Here is a 14,263-nt window from a genome sequence, read left to right as displayed (position 1 = left end):
ATAAAACTAGCACAAGAAGGCAGCTCTCTAAGTGGTCCCACAACTCATTCTCTCTCCAGCTCTCTTTGCCAGCACTTGGCCTCTTTCTGGTTGTCTGATCCTGTCTCCCAGATCAAAAGCTTCTTGGACAATTTGTGAGTTAGGGGATAGAACCCTGTCCGGCTGCCTTCCTCCCTCCACTTTACCAGGTCTCTCCTCCACAGGGTCTCTTTCTGCTAGGAGTGCATCCTTTCACTCCTACTCTTCCACTCTCCTCCCCTCCTTCTCTCACCTGCTTCTCTTGACACCCCCTCCACACACACATATCTCCCACACACACCTCCTCTCTAACCCTGTCCTGTCCCTGACCACTCTCAGACTCTCCCCCAGTCTTGCTCAGCTCCACATTTAGCTGATAGCACAACAATTTGCTGGAAGCACATCTTTCCTGATGTTTTGTAAGTGCTGTGAGGTCAGAGGTGGGGTCTGGGCTATTTCCCTCCATGCTCTCAGACTACAGAAGCTCTCTGACCTAGTTCCACATGGTGACCATAAGTACGGCCTCAGGGGGCACCAGTGTGCTTTGTAGCATGGGAGTGTTGTCACTGTTACAGATAATGATGATAATAATGGCCATTGCTACAGATATCAGTTGGGAAAAGCTTTCACAGCAGGGCTGTTCCTCCCATTTCAGCAATTGCAAAACTCTTCTGGCTCAAGTGGAAATGTGCACATGGGTAGCCCCCCACACACACATACAGACAAATTCTTTGCTGACATGGGGGGGGGATTTCTTCCCCTGCAGCCCTATGACTGGTCTGAAGAACTGGAGCTAAGATGGTGCAGAGTTTTGTTAAGACTTTTCCTAGTCCTGGGGTTTGAGAGTGAAGATGCTTTGTTCCCTCTGACCCCTAGTTTCTTCTGCAAAAACCAGGATAAATTTTTATAGGTCTAATTTCCCTGAGGGATGAAAATAAGAGGCAAAGACCAAGTGTGGAGAGGCTTCTAGTGCCAGAGCTACGGTCTCTGTCCACCCAGTGGAGAGGCAGTTCACAGAGCCCTCTGCTCCAATCCAGTCAGCAAGTGGCACCTGCCAAGGCCTCTGTTCTTTGTGGTTGATGGAATGATGCCAAGGCTGGCTTAGCTCCCTATTCTGATACTGTGTGTCTGCCTCTGGAATGGTGCACAAAGGGTCCAACTGGTCTGGATGCCCTTTCTTCTCACTTACCTGGATCCAGTGCTCAAGGATCCCTCAGATAACAACTCTCATGCTTCCCTTCCTAGAACTACATGGGTCAAAAATTTCCTTTGAAAATAGAGAAACGGTCTGGGGTCACCCTTTCCCTGTGTTGTTCCCAGTCCCATCAAAGACTCATTTTGTGGCATCTCACAGTATGGGGATCAGATGACTCTGTTCAAGGACCCCCACACTCTGTGACACCTGGTTTCCCAGCTACTTGATTTTACCCCAATGGAACATAAAAATGATTATTGAGCAAGAAACCTTGCATGTTTTTTTCTTTATAAAGCCATAATATTTTGTGCTTACAAAAGATAAGAGTTAGAAAAGGGAATTAAGAGGAAGAAAAGAAGGAAAAAAGGTAGGAAGTGGAAAAGGAAGGATGAAAGAAGAAAGATAAAAGAAAGGAAGAAAGGAAGGAAAGAGAGAGGGAAGAAAGGAAAGAAGGGAGGAAGGAAGAGAGGGAGGAAGGAAAGGAGGAAAGAAGGGGGAAGAGAGGGAGGAAGGGAGGGATGGAGGGAGGGAGGGAGGAAGGAAGGAAGGAAGGAAGGAAGGAAGGAAGGAAGGAAGGAAGGAAGCTTTCTTTCCTGTTGAATTACAACCTGGATCTTGGGGACAGCTTCTGGTGGCATCCAGCTTACTCTGTATGGAGAATTCCACCCCTCAAGTCCAGCTTAAAGATGTGACTGAGGTGAGGATCAAAGGAGAGAAATTCACACAGAGACCCACACTGGGTCCATGAGGGTGCCAAAGTCACCTGCCAGGAGGCCCCTCAGCCAAAGGCCAATCTCTCTCACCCTCTCTCAGTCACTGGGGCTGCCTGGGGTTTGAGAACATGCAGGGCTTGTTCAGAGGTGAAGGAGTCAGTGCTCATTCATGAGAGAGCTCTCTGGGAACTTAAGAACTGGATCCATGTTTGCAGGAGGAGCAGATACAGCCCTCAGACCCCTCCTCAGAGGCTGTACTTAGCCTTCTCTTCCTGGCACAAGAAATGGAGTCCTTGTCAGGCATCCACTGGGCTCCCCAGCAGTCCTACTATTTCTGTGCTGTTTCTGGGGAAGCTGTCCTCTGGGGGTGGGCAAGAAGATGATCAGTCTGAGGGTTCTGTGCCAGTTGGATGGCCTCCAATACAATGAAGAGATTTAGTACTTCAGTTTGACCTGGAAAACCTGATTTTGGACCCCTAGTCTATATCAGTCAGGTTTGGAGTATAGTTTTCAAGGGTGTTTGCAGTGAGAACCTAGAGCCAAGACAAAGTAAGAATGGGGGTATGAGGCATGCTGGTTCCTTTTCTACATACATGGTTCTGAGTGTCAGACCAAGTTCTCCTTCCACTTACAGACATGGAGGACCTTTGGGGACCAGGAAAATATGCCCACTGCCCATTCCCTCCTCCTTGCTGATCTGCATGTATAGGTGGCTCCTGGCACCATCCACACCCCACCCCAACTTGTGGGGGCAACAGGGCTAGCAAACCTCAAAGTTAGGCAGGAAGCAGAGGGCATGGAAGTGATGTACTGGCAGTTGCCTCTTGTCTAGTCACACAATATGGGATAAGGCATTCACAGTCATCTGTCTCTAACCCTTCCTTTTTATAAGGGGTGACAATAGCAGAGAGGCTGTAAGGGACCTCTACCAATGACTTGGTGGCAATGTTCATCCTGGTAGGGGAGAACTAGGACTAATACCCTTTCCTAAACCCCAAAGGTATTAAAATCTAGATCCAAATATCTTAGAACTCAGAATAAGTGTCTTCCCCCACTCCCACAATCCAGGAGACCTCAGTCCTGAGGTCCTCCAATCTGAACTCATCCCACAGCAGCATTCTGGGCCCATAGCCTCTGTGCACAACAGGGGTGGATCAAGAAGTCACCCCCATGGCCTCCACTCCAACATGCTGGCTTCAGCAGCCAAACAGCCCCCAACAGCAGTGCAGACAGGCTGGACACACCCCCTGCTTTTCTCCAGCATGGAAAACATTCATTAAGCATTTTAGAGGACAAGGGCAAAAAAGAAAAACACTCATTAGAAGCAGAAACAGTTTCCAAATGAGCCATACAGAATCTGCTGGGAAGTCTGGCCTCAAATGGGGACTGCTCTTCTTGGGAGAGCAAGCACCAGGAGAGTAGACAATAGGATAGAGCCTTGGGGGGGGGGGGTGGGGAGCACAGAGAGATGGTGCAAAAGTAGAGTAGAGAGGGGTTAGAGTTGTCACATTCAGAAAACCCCCATGGGGTGGGTGGGCAGTGGTACACCCAGTTGAGTACACAAGTTACCATGCACAAGGACCCAGTTTTGGCCTGTGGGGGGAGGAGAGAGAGGGGAGGGGATTGCTTCATGAGCAGTGAAGTAGGTCTGCAGGTGTCTACTTCTGTCTGCCTGCCTATCTATCTATCTATCTATCTGTCTATCTATCTATCTATCTATCTATCTATCTATCATCTACCTCCTTCTTCCTTCTCAGTTTCTCTCTGTCCTACCAAATAAAATGGAAACAGGAAAAAGAAAAGAAAAAAGAAAAAAGAAAAAAGAAAAAAATACCCTCATGGGAGACAGAGACCTAGTGGGGAGGGAAGCTGGGCAATCTTTGTTTAATATTTGAAGCAGCCTGGCTCTCATGAGGCACTGAGCTCATGATGATAACCATGCTCAGCAGCAGGTGCAGAGGTGAAAAAGAGTGGTGGGGGAGACCTAACCCCAGCCTGGCTTCATTGCTGACCTGGTTTAATGACCCATCCAGAAAACACAATAGCTGATCTCTATGGAGCCTACAGACCTTGTCTGCTGTCATTCACAAAGCCCCCATTGTCACTAGTGATTCAATGACAGGAGAATCAGCAGAGCTGACTTTGCAAGCCTGCAGGGCAAGACCCTACCCCACCTGGAGAAGTGGCCTGAGTTCAGGTCACCTGGGCAGAGACTGGCCTGGGGCCTTGATATGCCAACTGGCCTCCTGGGGTCCTCTGATACTGCTCAGTAGCTGTGGCTAACAGCATTATGCACCAGAGTACTCAACAGGCTCCATCATTCCACTCTAGAAAAGGTTTGCTTTCTCAACTGTCTCCTAGTTAACATACTAATAAAAGAGCTGAGAGAGAGAATGAGATACAGAGAGATACTACCCTTAAAAACCAGGTACCCTCTATTCCTCCATCATTTGATTCTGGTATTAGAGGCCATTTCCTACTTTCCTGGTCTTATGTGCTTATTCATGCCCTTCAACTTTTTAAATAGAAACAGAAAGGCAAAGACGTGCACATTCACACACACACACACGCACACACACATGCACACGCACACGCACACACAGAGCACATACACATGCACACACACACACACATACACACACACACACACACACACACACAGAGAGAGAGAGAGAAAGAGACCATAATACTAAAGCTTCCTTCAGTGTGGTATAAATCAGACTTGAACACGAGTTACACACAAGGCAAAGTAGCACACTATCCAAGTGAGCTATTTTGCCAGCTCTCATTCCCTGTCTTGAGCCTTTGGAGCAAACCTTGGCCTGTTGGTGGGCTTAGCCTCTACCTATCAGACTAAGGTTCTTCATGGGTCCTTGGGGGAGATAAGGATGAAGGTCTCTGTTCAGGGAGCAGAGAATCTAGTTGATAAGGAAGCCTATGCCTACAAGGGGACAGGTCCTTGCTGTGCTAAGGTCTTGGAATAAGAATCATTGCTGGAGGCCTGCTGAGGCAGGAGGGGGGTGCAGAGAGAAGGTGCTAACTGAGTAGTGATTTCAGTGAGTGGGGGGAGAGGGTGAAAACCCTTTCAGAAGCTGCACTCCCCTTCTTTCTTTTTCCAAGTCTCATTCCATTTTGGAATGCTTCTGCTAGTGAAATGTGAAGAGTATAGCTGGCTCCTACCCCTTTGCAGACTGACTTTTTTTGGGGGTGGGTGGGTTGTGAGGAGGAACAGAGTTAGCCCTATCAACTGACCCCTTCCTCAACTCTCACTTGATCACTGCTTGACAACTTCACTTCTCCAGTCCCTTCTCTTGGCAATTGGCGTCAGAGTCAAACTGAAGCCGATTTCTGTCTGGGGCAGTGTCTCCAAGCTCCCTTCCTGTCTAATATTAGAGAAATTAGACCTGGCCACACCATCATTATCCTGGTGTTGTAATTAGCACCAGAACAAATTGCTCTGAGCAGCCCCAGCTGCAGCCTGCGTTGTTCTGGCTGCACAGACACGGCCACACTAATTACTTCAGCCTTTGCTCCTTAACCTGCTACCGCCCTACAACCACTGGGGAGAAAGCATCTTGCACCTGAGACAGGCCTTCTTTGTCACCTGCTCACAGGACCAAGAGTGATACTTCAGGACTCAGAGAAGAAAGGTGGGCTGACAATGCTCTAGGAATGAATGGGAAGAGAAAACTGAAGTCCCCCATCAATTCTAAAGTGGGTGGGGACTCAGGCTACCCAGCAGTTGAGAAAATAAGGAACCCAAATACATGTGAATCACCCCCCAGCTAGTCTCCAGCACACAGAGACAAGGGGATTGATGCAGTGGAAGGGGAGGGCTGAGATGGAGGTGGTAGTAGGACTCCTTCAGTCCCCACATGGTCCTAAACCCCAGGTGGGAGCAACTGCATTCTAAGAGGAAGCAGCTTCAGTGACCCAAGTGAGTGGAATCCAGTTTGGGAGTAATGAGCTCAGTTCCAGGGCCACCCAGTGGTGTCTGATTCCAAGAAAGCAAATTTAGTGGAATTAAAAAGCCACAGGAGTGTGATGGAATGAGAGGCAGCAGGCAGGGGTGTGGGTGAGAGATAGTGAGTTTGGAGGAGAGGCAGCACCCCCTGGGAGCAGACAGCTAGTGGGGGGTGCCAGGAAGCCTCTCTGGCAGAAAATAGACTCCTGGGGTGCTGTTCCCACAGGCAGGCATGACCCCCTGGAAGTGTTTTCTGAGGACATGGGGACTGAAAGTGAAAAGGGCCAAAACAGGATGGTGATAAGGAGGGGACACCCAGGGAGGGGTTGCCAGTATTACAGGATTCTTGCTGTGAAAGTGTTTCTCTGGTGGCCAGAGGGTGGCCCTAGGGACACAGAAACACCTTTGACACCCCTTCCATCTCTGAACTTGAGTAGAAGAAGAAACCCTCTACCAAATGTAGAAATACTATGGGTCCCTTCTTATTTTTTTTTAATTTTATTATTTTTATTTTTTAAATATTTATTTTATTTATTTATTCCCTTTTGTTGCCCCTTGTTTTATTATTGTAGTTATTATTGTTGTTGTCATTGTTGGATAGGACAGAGAGAAATGGAGAGAGGAGGGGAAGACAGAGAGGAGGAGAGAAAGATAGACACCTGCAGACCTGCTTCACCGCCTGTGAAGCGACTCCCCTGCAGGTGGGGAGCCGGGGTTCGAACCGGGATCCTTATGCCAGTCCTTGTGCTTTGCGCCACGTGCGCTTAACCCACTGTGCTACAGCCCGACTCCCGGGTCCCTTCTTATTTTAAAGACAAGGGAAGAAGTATGCCATGACTGTGCTGAAGGTCCCTTTATCAAAGACGTGGAGTTAGCAATCAGAAAGCCAGGTGCTACCATGCTGGCCTCCAAGGGAGACAGACACAGGGAAACTGACAAGACAAGGGCTGGGGAAGCAGTGTCCTTGTAAATCAGCACATCATCAGACAGTCTCAGACATTTTCCTCTAATGACCTTGTTGAACTATGGAGAATTCTTTCTGGGAACTGAGGGAGAATGGAAAAGGACTTGGCAGTGGGGAACTGGGCAGAGCTGAATCCCTGTCTAGATAGAAACTGGACCTCCACACTGAGGCTCTGGGCCTCCTGGACACCTTCGAGGCCAGCTCTCCTGAGAGCAGTGACTCCTCATTTTATGGGATCTGTGGCCCTCTCTCCTCTTCATGTGAGATGGCATTGAGGGAGAGGGGATTGCTCTTCCTTCTGCCAGACTTTAAACAGCAGATCCAGGTCTAGCCACTGGGACTCAAGTGTTATTTGAATAACAATAGATGCAGAAAGTAAGACCCATAGCAGCAGAGGCAAGAGACAATTCCTAGGTAAAAATGGAGAAGATTTGAGGATGGCATTGAGTTCAGTGTTCTATAGAGAACAGTTATAATTTAGAGGACAAGCTCTGACAGGGATCCAGATCCAGCCTGACTGATGGATCACTCTGATCTTCCTACTCACAGAGCAGCACCTGCTACAAGACAAGCTCAGCAGCCACCCCACAGATCCCAAGAGTCTGTGTGTCAGCACCGTGGACAGCAGTTCAAGAACTTCCTCCACCCCTTCTCCTTCCCTCTCAAGTCAGACATCATGAACCAATCACAGAACTCCTTCCTGTTGAGCCAGGGCTCCTCTTCTCGAGCAACCATGCCAATTAATCTCACTGTACCTGGTGCTTCCAGAAGCAGGTCCCTCCAGAAGCAGATTATTCACATGTACTCATGACTAATCTATGAGAGAATAATGACTATGAGCTACTGCTCAACCTTCTTTCTGTCCTCATCAGACAAAACTAAGGCACCCTGGAAGCACCAGGTGGGTTTTATTCTCACAGGACAATTGAGGATTATCCCCTTACCAGGCTTTCCTTCTTGGCACCTGCATGACAGCTGTCTTCAATGACACCAGTCTATGAAAGCTCACTGAGCACCTCAGCCCAGAATTACTGCACGCTTGCACACAGGAACCCCATGCCCACTCAACACCCTCCACAGACCCTTTCCCAGTACCAGAGACGCAAGAAGAATCCAGTCAAGCCACCTACCTGAAGGAGCCAGTAGCACCTCCGGTGGAAGGTGGGGATGATGGAGGAATGGACATAGCAGCCGTACAAGCACTAGGGAGAGAGGAAAAACGAGAGTTCAGAGTTCAGTTGGAAAGAGGGAAGGAAGCGAGGAAGAGGGCGCAACAGAGAGGAGCAAGAGAGGGCTGAAGAACAGCCCTGACCCAGGAGCCTGAGGACACCTCTATCTGGCTCCAGGGCCCAGGTTGAGCATTAGGGTAGTATCTAAGAAGCACAACTGGAAATGCCATGTGAAACAAGATGGGCAGCTGGGGTGCTTACCCTTTGGGGGACCAAGTGGACATGTGAAAAGCCATGGACCAGGAGACTGCACTCCAGCATATACTTTGCTTATAGTTTTATGGATTGGGATTATCCTGATGTCTATTTATAGAGCCTATGTACCAGTGTGTGGGGAAGGACTCTCAGTGTGTGGGGAGGGACCGAGGTTATGGCACTGATTCAGACAAGCACAAGCTCTAGACTTTTCTTGCACAAAGCACCATTATCATCACCATTACACATTGAAGGTGGCCCTGGTGGATGGGAACACAAATGTGGTAGGGTGGGAGAGGACATTACTACCTTGGGCTGACCCCCAAGACCTGAGAGTCTCCTGGTACACACTCCTTCTCTTGGTTTCTTAAGTTAGCATCATCATGTGTTTGTTTGAAATATAAAACTTCTTTTGCAGATGGATTTAGTGTTTGGAAAGCTGCCTGAGCCAGGCTGGAGACTAAGGGGAGTGGGAATTCAAGTTCAGGAAGGACATATCAGGTAGACAGAGAGAAGGGGCTTTTGAGACCTAGGTGAGAGGAGTTGATGGGTGGATGGAATAAGCCTGGGTCTGCAGGCTGGCTTCAGGGGCACTAACTACTGTGTGGGGGGTGGGTTTACTGGAAGAGGTGGAGAAAGGGACTTAAGAAGAATAATTGATCAGGTCCTTCTCAAAACTGAACTCAGAGAGTGAGGGGATGTTGACTTCTTCACTGTTCCCCTTCAATTTCCAATTACAATGATCTCCTGTGGAGTTTCCCTTTTTATCCAAAGCACATATTCTGAAGGGGTAGGGCAGAAAGAAAAGTCAGGACCAGCGGAGATGTGCAGGGCAGGGATGGACGTGGGCTTCCATCACTTGTCTTAACTTCCCACCCCAACACCAATACCAGCTCTGCAAAGAGGAGTGACTAGCACTTCTGAATCTATTTTTAAAATTTTTTAATGATCTTTATTTATTGGCTAGAGAGAGCCAGAAATTGAGAGGGAGGGGGTGATAGAGAGGAAGAGAGACAGAGAGACACCTGCAGCACTACTTCACCACTTGCAAAGCCTTCACCCTGCAGGTGGGGACTGGAGGCTTGAACCCAGGTCCTTGTGCATTGTAATACGTGCACTCAACCAGGTGCACCACCAACCAGGCCTATGACCAGCACTTCTGTATTATAGCTTTTAGCATCTGTTTATATCCCCTCACCTCAAAAAAAGACCCTCTATAATTTAGTTTGACTAGGAGTCCATTTGAGTCCTGCCTGTCTGATTAGCAGAGTTGAAAGAGAAATCATTTTGGACTCTGGGATTCTGGCTGCAAGAAAATCAGATTTCCAATATGTTAGAACTTTTACAGATTGCTGTCAGCTGGGACTTTAGCCCTGTACAAACCAAACAAACAAAGCGGAAATTAATTTAAACGATTCCCTTGCAATTCTTGCCCACAAAATGTATTTATTATTAAGAAGGCAATATTCTTTTTCAATATTCTTTCCTGACTTTTATAGTTTGAATACACTGTGGTTTATTTTTATTTTTGATAACTCACTCCTTCCTACCAAAGGAGACATATGCATGGACATTTTCTGTAAAAGGTTGGTTGCAATGAATGAGCAATCCACCTGCAACTCTGATCATCTCTTTTCCTTGGGAATTTGCATGTTTTCACAGTGTCATTACTTTTACTCATGCTATGAGTCAACCAGAGGGGACACTAACTGTTGAGAGAAATCTCTTCCATCCTTTTAAAGAAAATATTTCACATCTGTTCCTTCCTCATACTCATTTACCCTTGAGATTCTAAAATGACTTCTTTTTACCTGCCTTTCTCTAGCCACTGTGTTTTTTTGAAATTAAAAATAACATGTTTTTTTTTGTAACACAATTTCTTCTCCATTAAAAAAAAACCCTGTTATATACATCTAGATTAGGCTATAGTATCCTTGAACCATATACTAAGTCACCAACCCCCTATTATGTATCCATTGTGTTCAAGTTTTAAAGGAGTAAGAACAGTCATCTCCCACACCCCCTGCAGTCATCCCAACACTTCTCTCTGGCAATCACACTTACTAGGAACTTCCCAGAAACATCCACATAAGCAGAATGATGTTAAAAAGAAAAATCACTGTTTCTACACCCACGGGGCCTCACTCAGAACCTTGTTACTCTATTTTTAGATATTACTCGAACCATCCTGGTGACCCCATGTCTCTGGACTCAGCAGGTGAAAAGCAGGATCACAGGAAGATAAGGGGGGGTAGGGGAAGGTCCCCCCCACACACACTCAAAGAGACAAGTAATGTCAAATGGCATCAAGGGAGGAAGGGACACAGTCCCCAGAGATGCCCAAGGACACCAGAAGCCTGAGGACACTGGACCCCACCCCTGCTGCCTTGCTCAGCACACAGAATCCCTAATGTACTGGGTACCCTGAATTGGGAGCTCTTAGAAGCAGGACCCTCAGAAATGAAATACATTTGAATGAAAGTAGCCAACAGCCCTCTAACCATAGGATTCCAGGACATCAATCACTAAAGACAGATGAAGGAAAGGTTCTGAGACAGTTACGGAGTCAGTTACGGTGCACTGAAGATGCAGAGTTTGGTAGCATGTACTAGACAACAAACATACTGAAAAGAGGTTTTATTTATTCTTAAAGAGTGAAGCTTTACAGTAGGGGCAGCAGGGAGGGACCAGGCAGTGACACACCTGGTTGAGCACACACATTACCATGCACAAAGAACCAAGTTTGAGCCTCTGCTCCCCACTGCAGGGAGTGGGGGTGCTTCACAAGTGGTGAAGCAGGATTGCAGAAGTCTCTCTTTCTTGCACCCTCTCTATCTCCCCTTCCCCCTCAATTTCTTGCTCTGTCAAACAAAATAGACAGAAAACAGGGTGTCATGGGGACCAACCTGGGACAGACAAGTGAGCTGGATCACACAGGTCCTAGGGATCACAGCAGGGGGCTTGGCTGCACCCTGGGGCTGTGGACCGCATCTCAGACAACTCTAACAGCAATGAGAATGCCAAAATATAGACATGTTGGTGTCAGGTATAAGAATGATGCCAGCTTTCTGTCCAGGTGGACAGGAACAAAATGACCCCTGAGGGAGCTGGCTGATGGGATGGGGGCTGATTTTAGATTTCTCTTTGGTGAACCGTAAAGGCTCACAAGTCATTCAGTTGGAGACACAGGCTGCAGGAAAGACCTGGACCAGAGAAGTGGCCTGGGTTCTCCCCAAGGGAATGACCTTGGAAGTCTCCGAGGCCCAGAGTGGGTGTGCTCACTCAGCTAGCTGTTGCCATGTAGTGTTAAGTCTGTGTAAACTCACCCATGGCCACAGCTATCAGCCCTCTGCCTTACCATGTGACCCCTGCATTCTTCCCTTCCATCCACACCAACTCCCTTGAACCCTGGTCCTCTTCTCATCCTGGGCTCTCTTCCTAGTTCCCTTTGCAACCATTGATGTCACTTTGCAGCCTTACCACCTATTTTCAGCCTGTGTGACACTGTCATTATGCCAATTGGGGATTAATTGCACACAATTTCATGAGGCAGCATATCAAACCCATTCCTTTCCCCCCCACTAATCAGAAAAGCAATCAGGTTTGCCTGCAGTGTACAAACTCTATGCTTTCTGATCAGGTGTGGGGGTCTACAGATAGAGCTTTTCATTTGGGGGCCATGATATGATTGAAGGAATAGTCACATCCTGGAGCTTGCAGGCTTATAGCTACCACTGAGAGAGAGAGAGAGAAAGAAAGAGAGAGAGAGAATGAGGAAAACATGCCCGGATTCCCTGTTTAAGTGTGTATAAAGAGAAGAAAAAGGGAAAGCAACTATTTACAGAAAAATCAAGAGCACCTCACACTTCAGATGAAAGCAGCTTCCAAATTAGTTATATTTGCGAAATTAAAGCCAGACAGCTTCCTTTTAATGTGACAGTTGAGCAGGGAAGAATTTTTTCCTTTAAATTCTCAAAATTGCTTTTATGACAGTGTGGCTGTTTTTTTTTTTTCTTTTTAAATAAAAAGGAAAGATAAAATTACAGGGGAAACCAGTAGCAAACAAGAGCTCCCTTCACTCCAAAATAAATAATTCCCACACTAAAAGGGAGCATTGGCAACAAACCTAAAAGGGGTTTCTCCCAGACAGAGGTAAGGGACCTCTTATGGAGTAAATTGGGTGTCAGATCTCAACACCTAGTGGCCTTGGTGGCTCTAAGCAAACACCTAACCATGGAGAACAAAGCTTTATTGGTTGAGACATTGGCATCTGGCCAACACTCCTCTCCCCCACCTTTTGATCAGCTCTCTGGTTCAAGCACAAGGTCAATCCTTCTGTTACTCCTTTCACTCCTAGTGTTCCACTCCAAAAAATAATCTCCAGGTTGATTTGTACTGTCCTTCTGCTTACAATCAATCCTTGTCTCTCTACCCAGCCCCCCATGTTCATCTTCAGGAAGCCTCTCCTGACCCGGTCAATGGAAAGAGCCTTGAAAATGGTCAAGGGTCATGGCAGCAGGAGGCTGTGGATTCTGCTTGGTTTACATGTGCTACAACTGTCATTAGCTTCTCACACCCTTGCAAGTCTGACCTCTCTTAGCACAGGGATTGGTTGATTTTCTGTAAAGGGTCATAGAGCAAGCAAGTATTTTTGGCCTGTGAATCAGATGACTTGCTGTGACTGCTCAACTTTGCCTTTGCAAGGCAAAATCAGCTCTGGATGGTAAAGGTATAATGACGGGATGAGAAGAAACAAGAGTATTATTATTATTATTATCATTATTTTATGGACATTATACTTGACATTTTGCTTAACTTACATGTGTCATGAATGTTTTTCTTTTTCCCCAACCAGTAAAAAAATATGAAAGTCATTCACTTTTTGTTATTATTGCCATCACTAGGACTTCATTGCTTTGGGTAGACTTTTTCAGAGAGAGGAAGGGAGAGGGAAGAGAAAGAGAGAAAGAGAGAGAGAGAGAAAGAGAAGAAGAGGGAAAGAGAGAGAGAGAGAGAGAGAGAGAGAGAGAGAAATAGTACAGAAGCTTTCCTTGAATCATGCCTGGCAAAGCTCACACTCAGATGAGCTATCTCAATGTCCCTAAAAGCCATTCCTACTCTTAGTTCATGGCTCGTACAAAAAATAGGTGGTGGGTTTGATCTGACCCCTGAATCAGAATGCTGAATCCTGATCCATCATCTTGGGTAGAATGTAAGTTAATGCAGTATTTTGTAAACTTTCCCCATAGTGATTTCCATGCAGCAGGTGCTTGATGAACATTTCTTGATTAACACATATTGCTTTTATCTAAGGAGTAAGGCCCAGTGCACAGGAAGGGAATAAAACTTTGACCAAATACAAAGAAGAGTGTCAGGCCTATCACATTTCCCCACCACTATGTGTGGAAGCTTCCAGAGGACTCAACTATCTTTGAAGCAGACTTTGCCATAGATGTCTGTTTCTTGAGCCTTAGCGTGGTAGTGTGGATACCAGTGTGGAAGGAACTACCCCCTAAGGACACAGCACACAGAAGCTACTCAGTGCAAACAAGGTTTTCTCCACCTGTCAAATGTCTTTATTAACTAAGTTGAATTCAAGGAGAAAAGGTGCATGGTGGTCACAAGCCACATGTGGCTGTTAAATTCAAATTCAAGTCAAAGAAAATGAAATCAAATGAGAACTTCAGTTCTCAACAGGAAGCCTGAGCCTTATTCCAAGTGTTCAACAGATAAGGGAAGCTGGTGCTTAATGTACTGGGTGGTATGGGACAGTCCACCACCACCAAGTTCTACTGGGTGCTATAACTCCAGAGAATGAGGGTGGAGATCAGTTCAAGGATGTCTGGCAGAGAATCTTGGGACTTTTGGCCCCAGGAACCAAGACCTGGGAACATCATGGTTTTGGGATGGAACAGTTGGTAGACATCAGGATTCTGGGAAGTAGTAGCACTTTAGGAAGTTGGAATGTTTGAAGCTTGATACCGG

General features: G+C 46.8%; 1 protein-coding gene across 16 annotated transcripts in view; it reads right to left on the bottom strand.

Moving 5' to 3' along the window:
• CAMTA1 (calmodulin binding transcription activator 1) overlaps positions 1 to 14,263 on the bottom strand; it is a 1,087,698-nt gene that overhangs the window by 283,353 nt on the left and 790,082 nt on the right. For 12 of the 16 annotated variants that reach the window (XM_060201382.1, XM_060201376.1, XM_060201377.1 and 9 more), the window contains one exon: positions 7,985 to 8,056. The exons of the other annotated variants lie outside the window; for them this stretch is intronic. In XM_060201382.1, the coding sequence (XP_060057365.1) occupies positions 7,985 to 8,056 (72 nt within the window). The remainder of the gene's footprint in view (positions 1 to 7,984; positions 8,057 to 14,263) is intronic. 16 annotated transcript variants of the gene reach the window in all.

The sequence above is a fragment of the Erinaceus europaeus genome, chromosome 11 (assembly GCF_950295315.1).
Source record: "Erinaceus europaeus chromosome 11, mEriEur2.1, whole genome shotgun sequence".
Lineage (NCBI taxonomy): Eukaryota > Metazoa > Chordata > Mammalia > Eulipotyphla > Erinaceidae > Erinaceus > Erinaceus europaeus.
The sequence above is the reverse complement of the archived record's forward strand: the minus strand, read 5'-3'. Positions and strand labels throughout refer to the sequence as shown.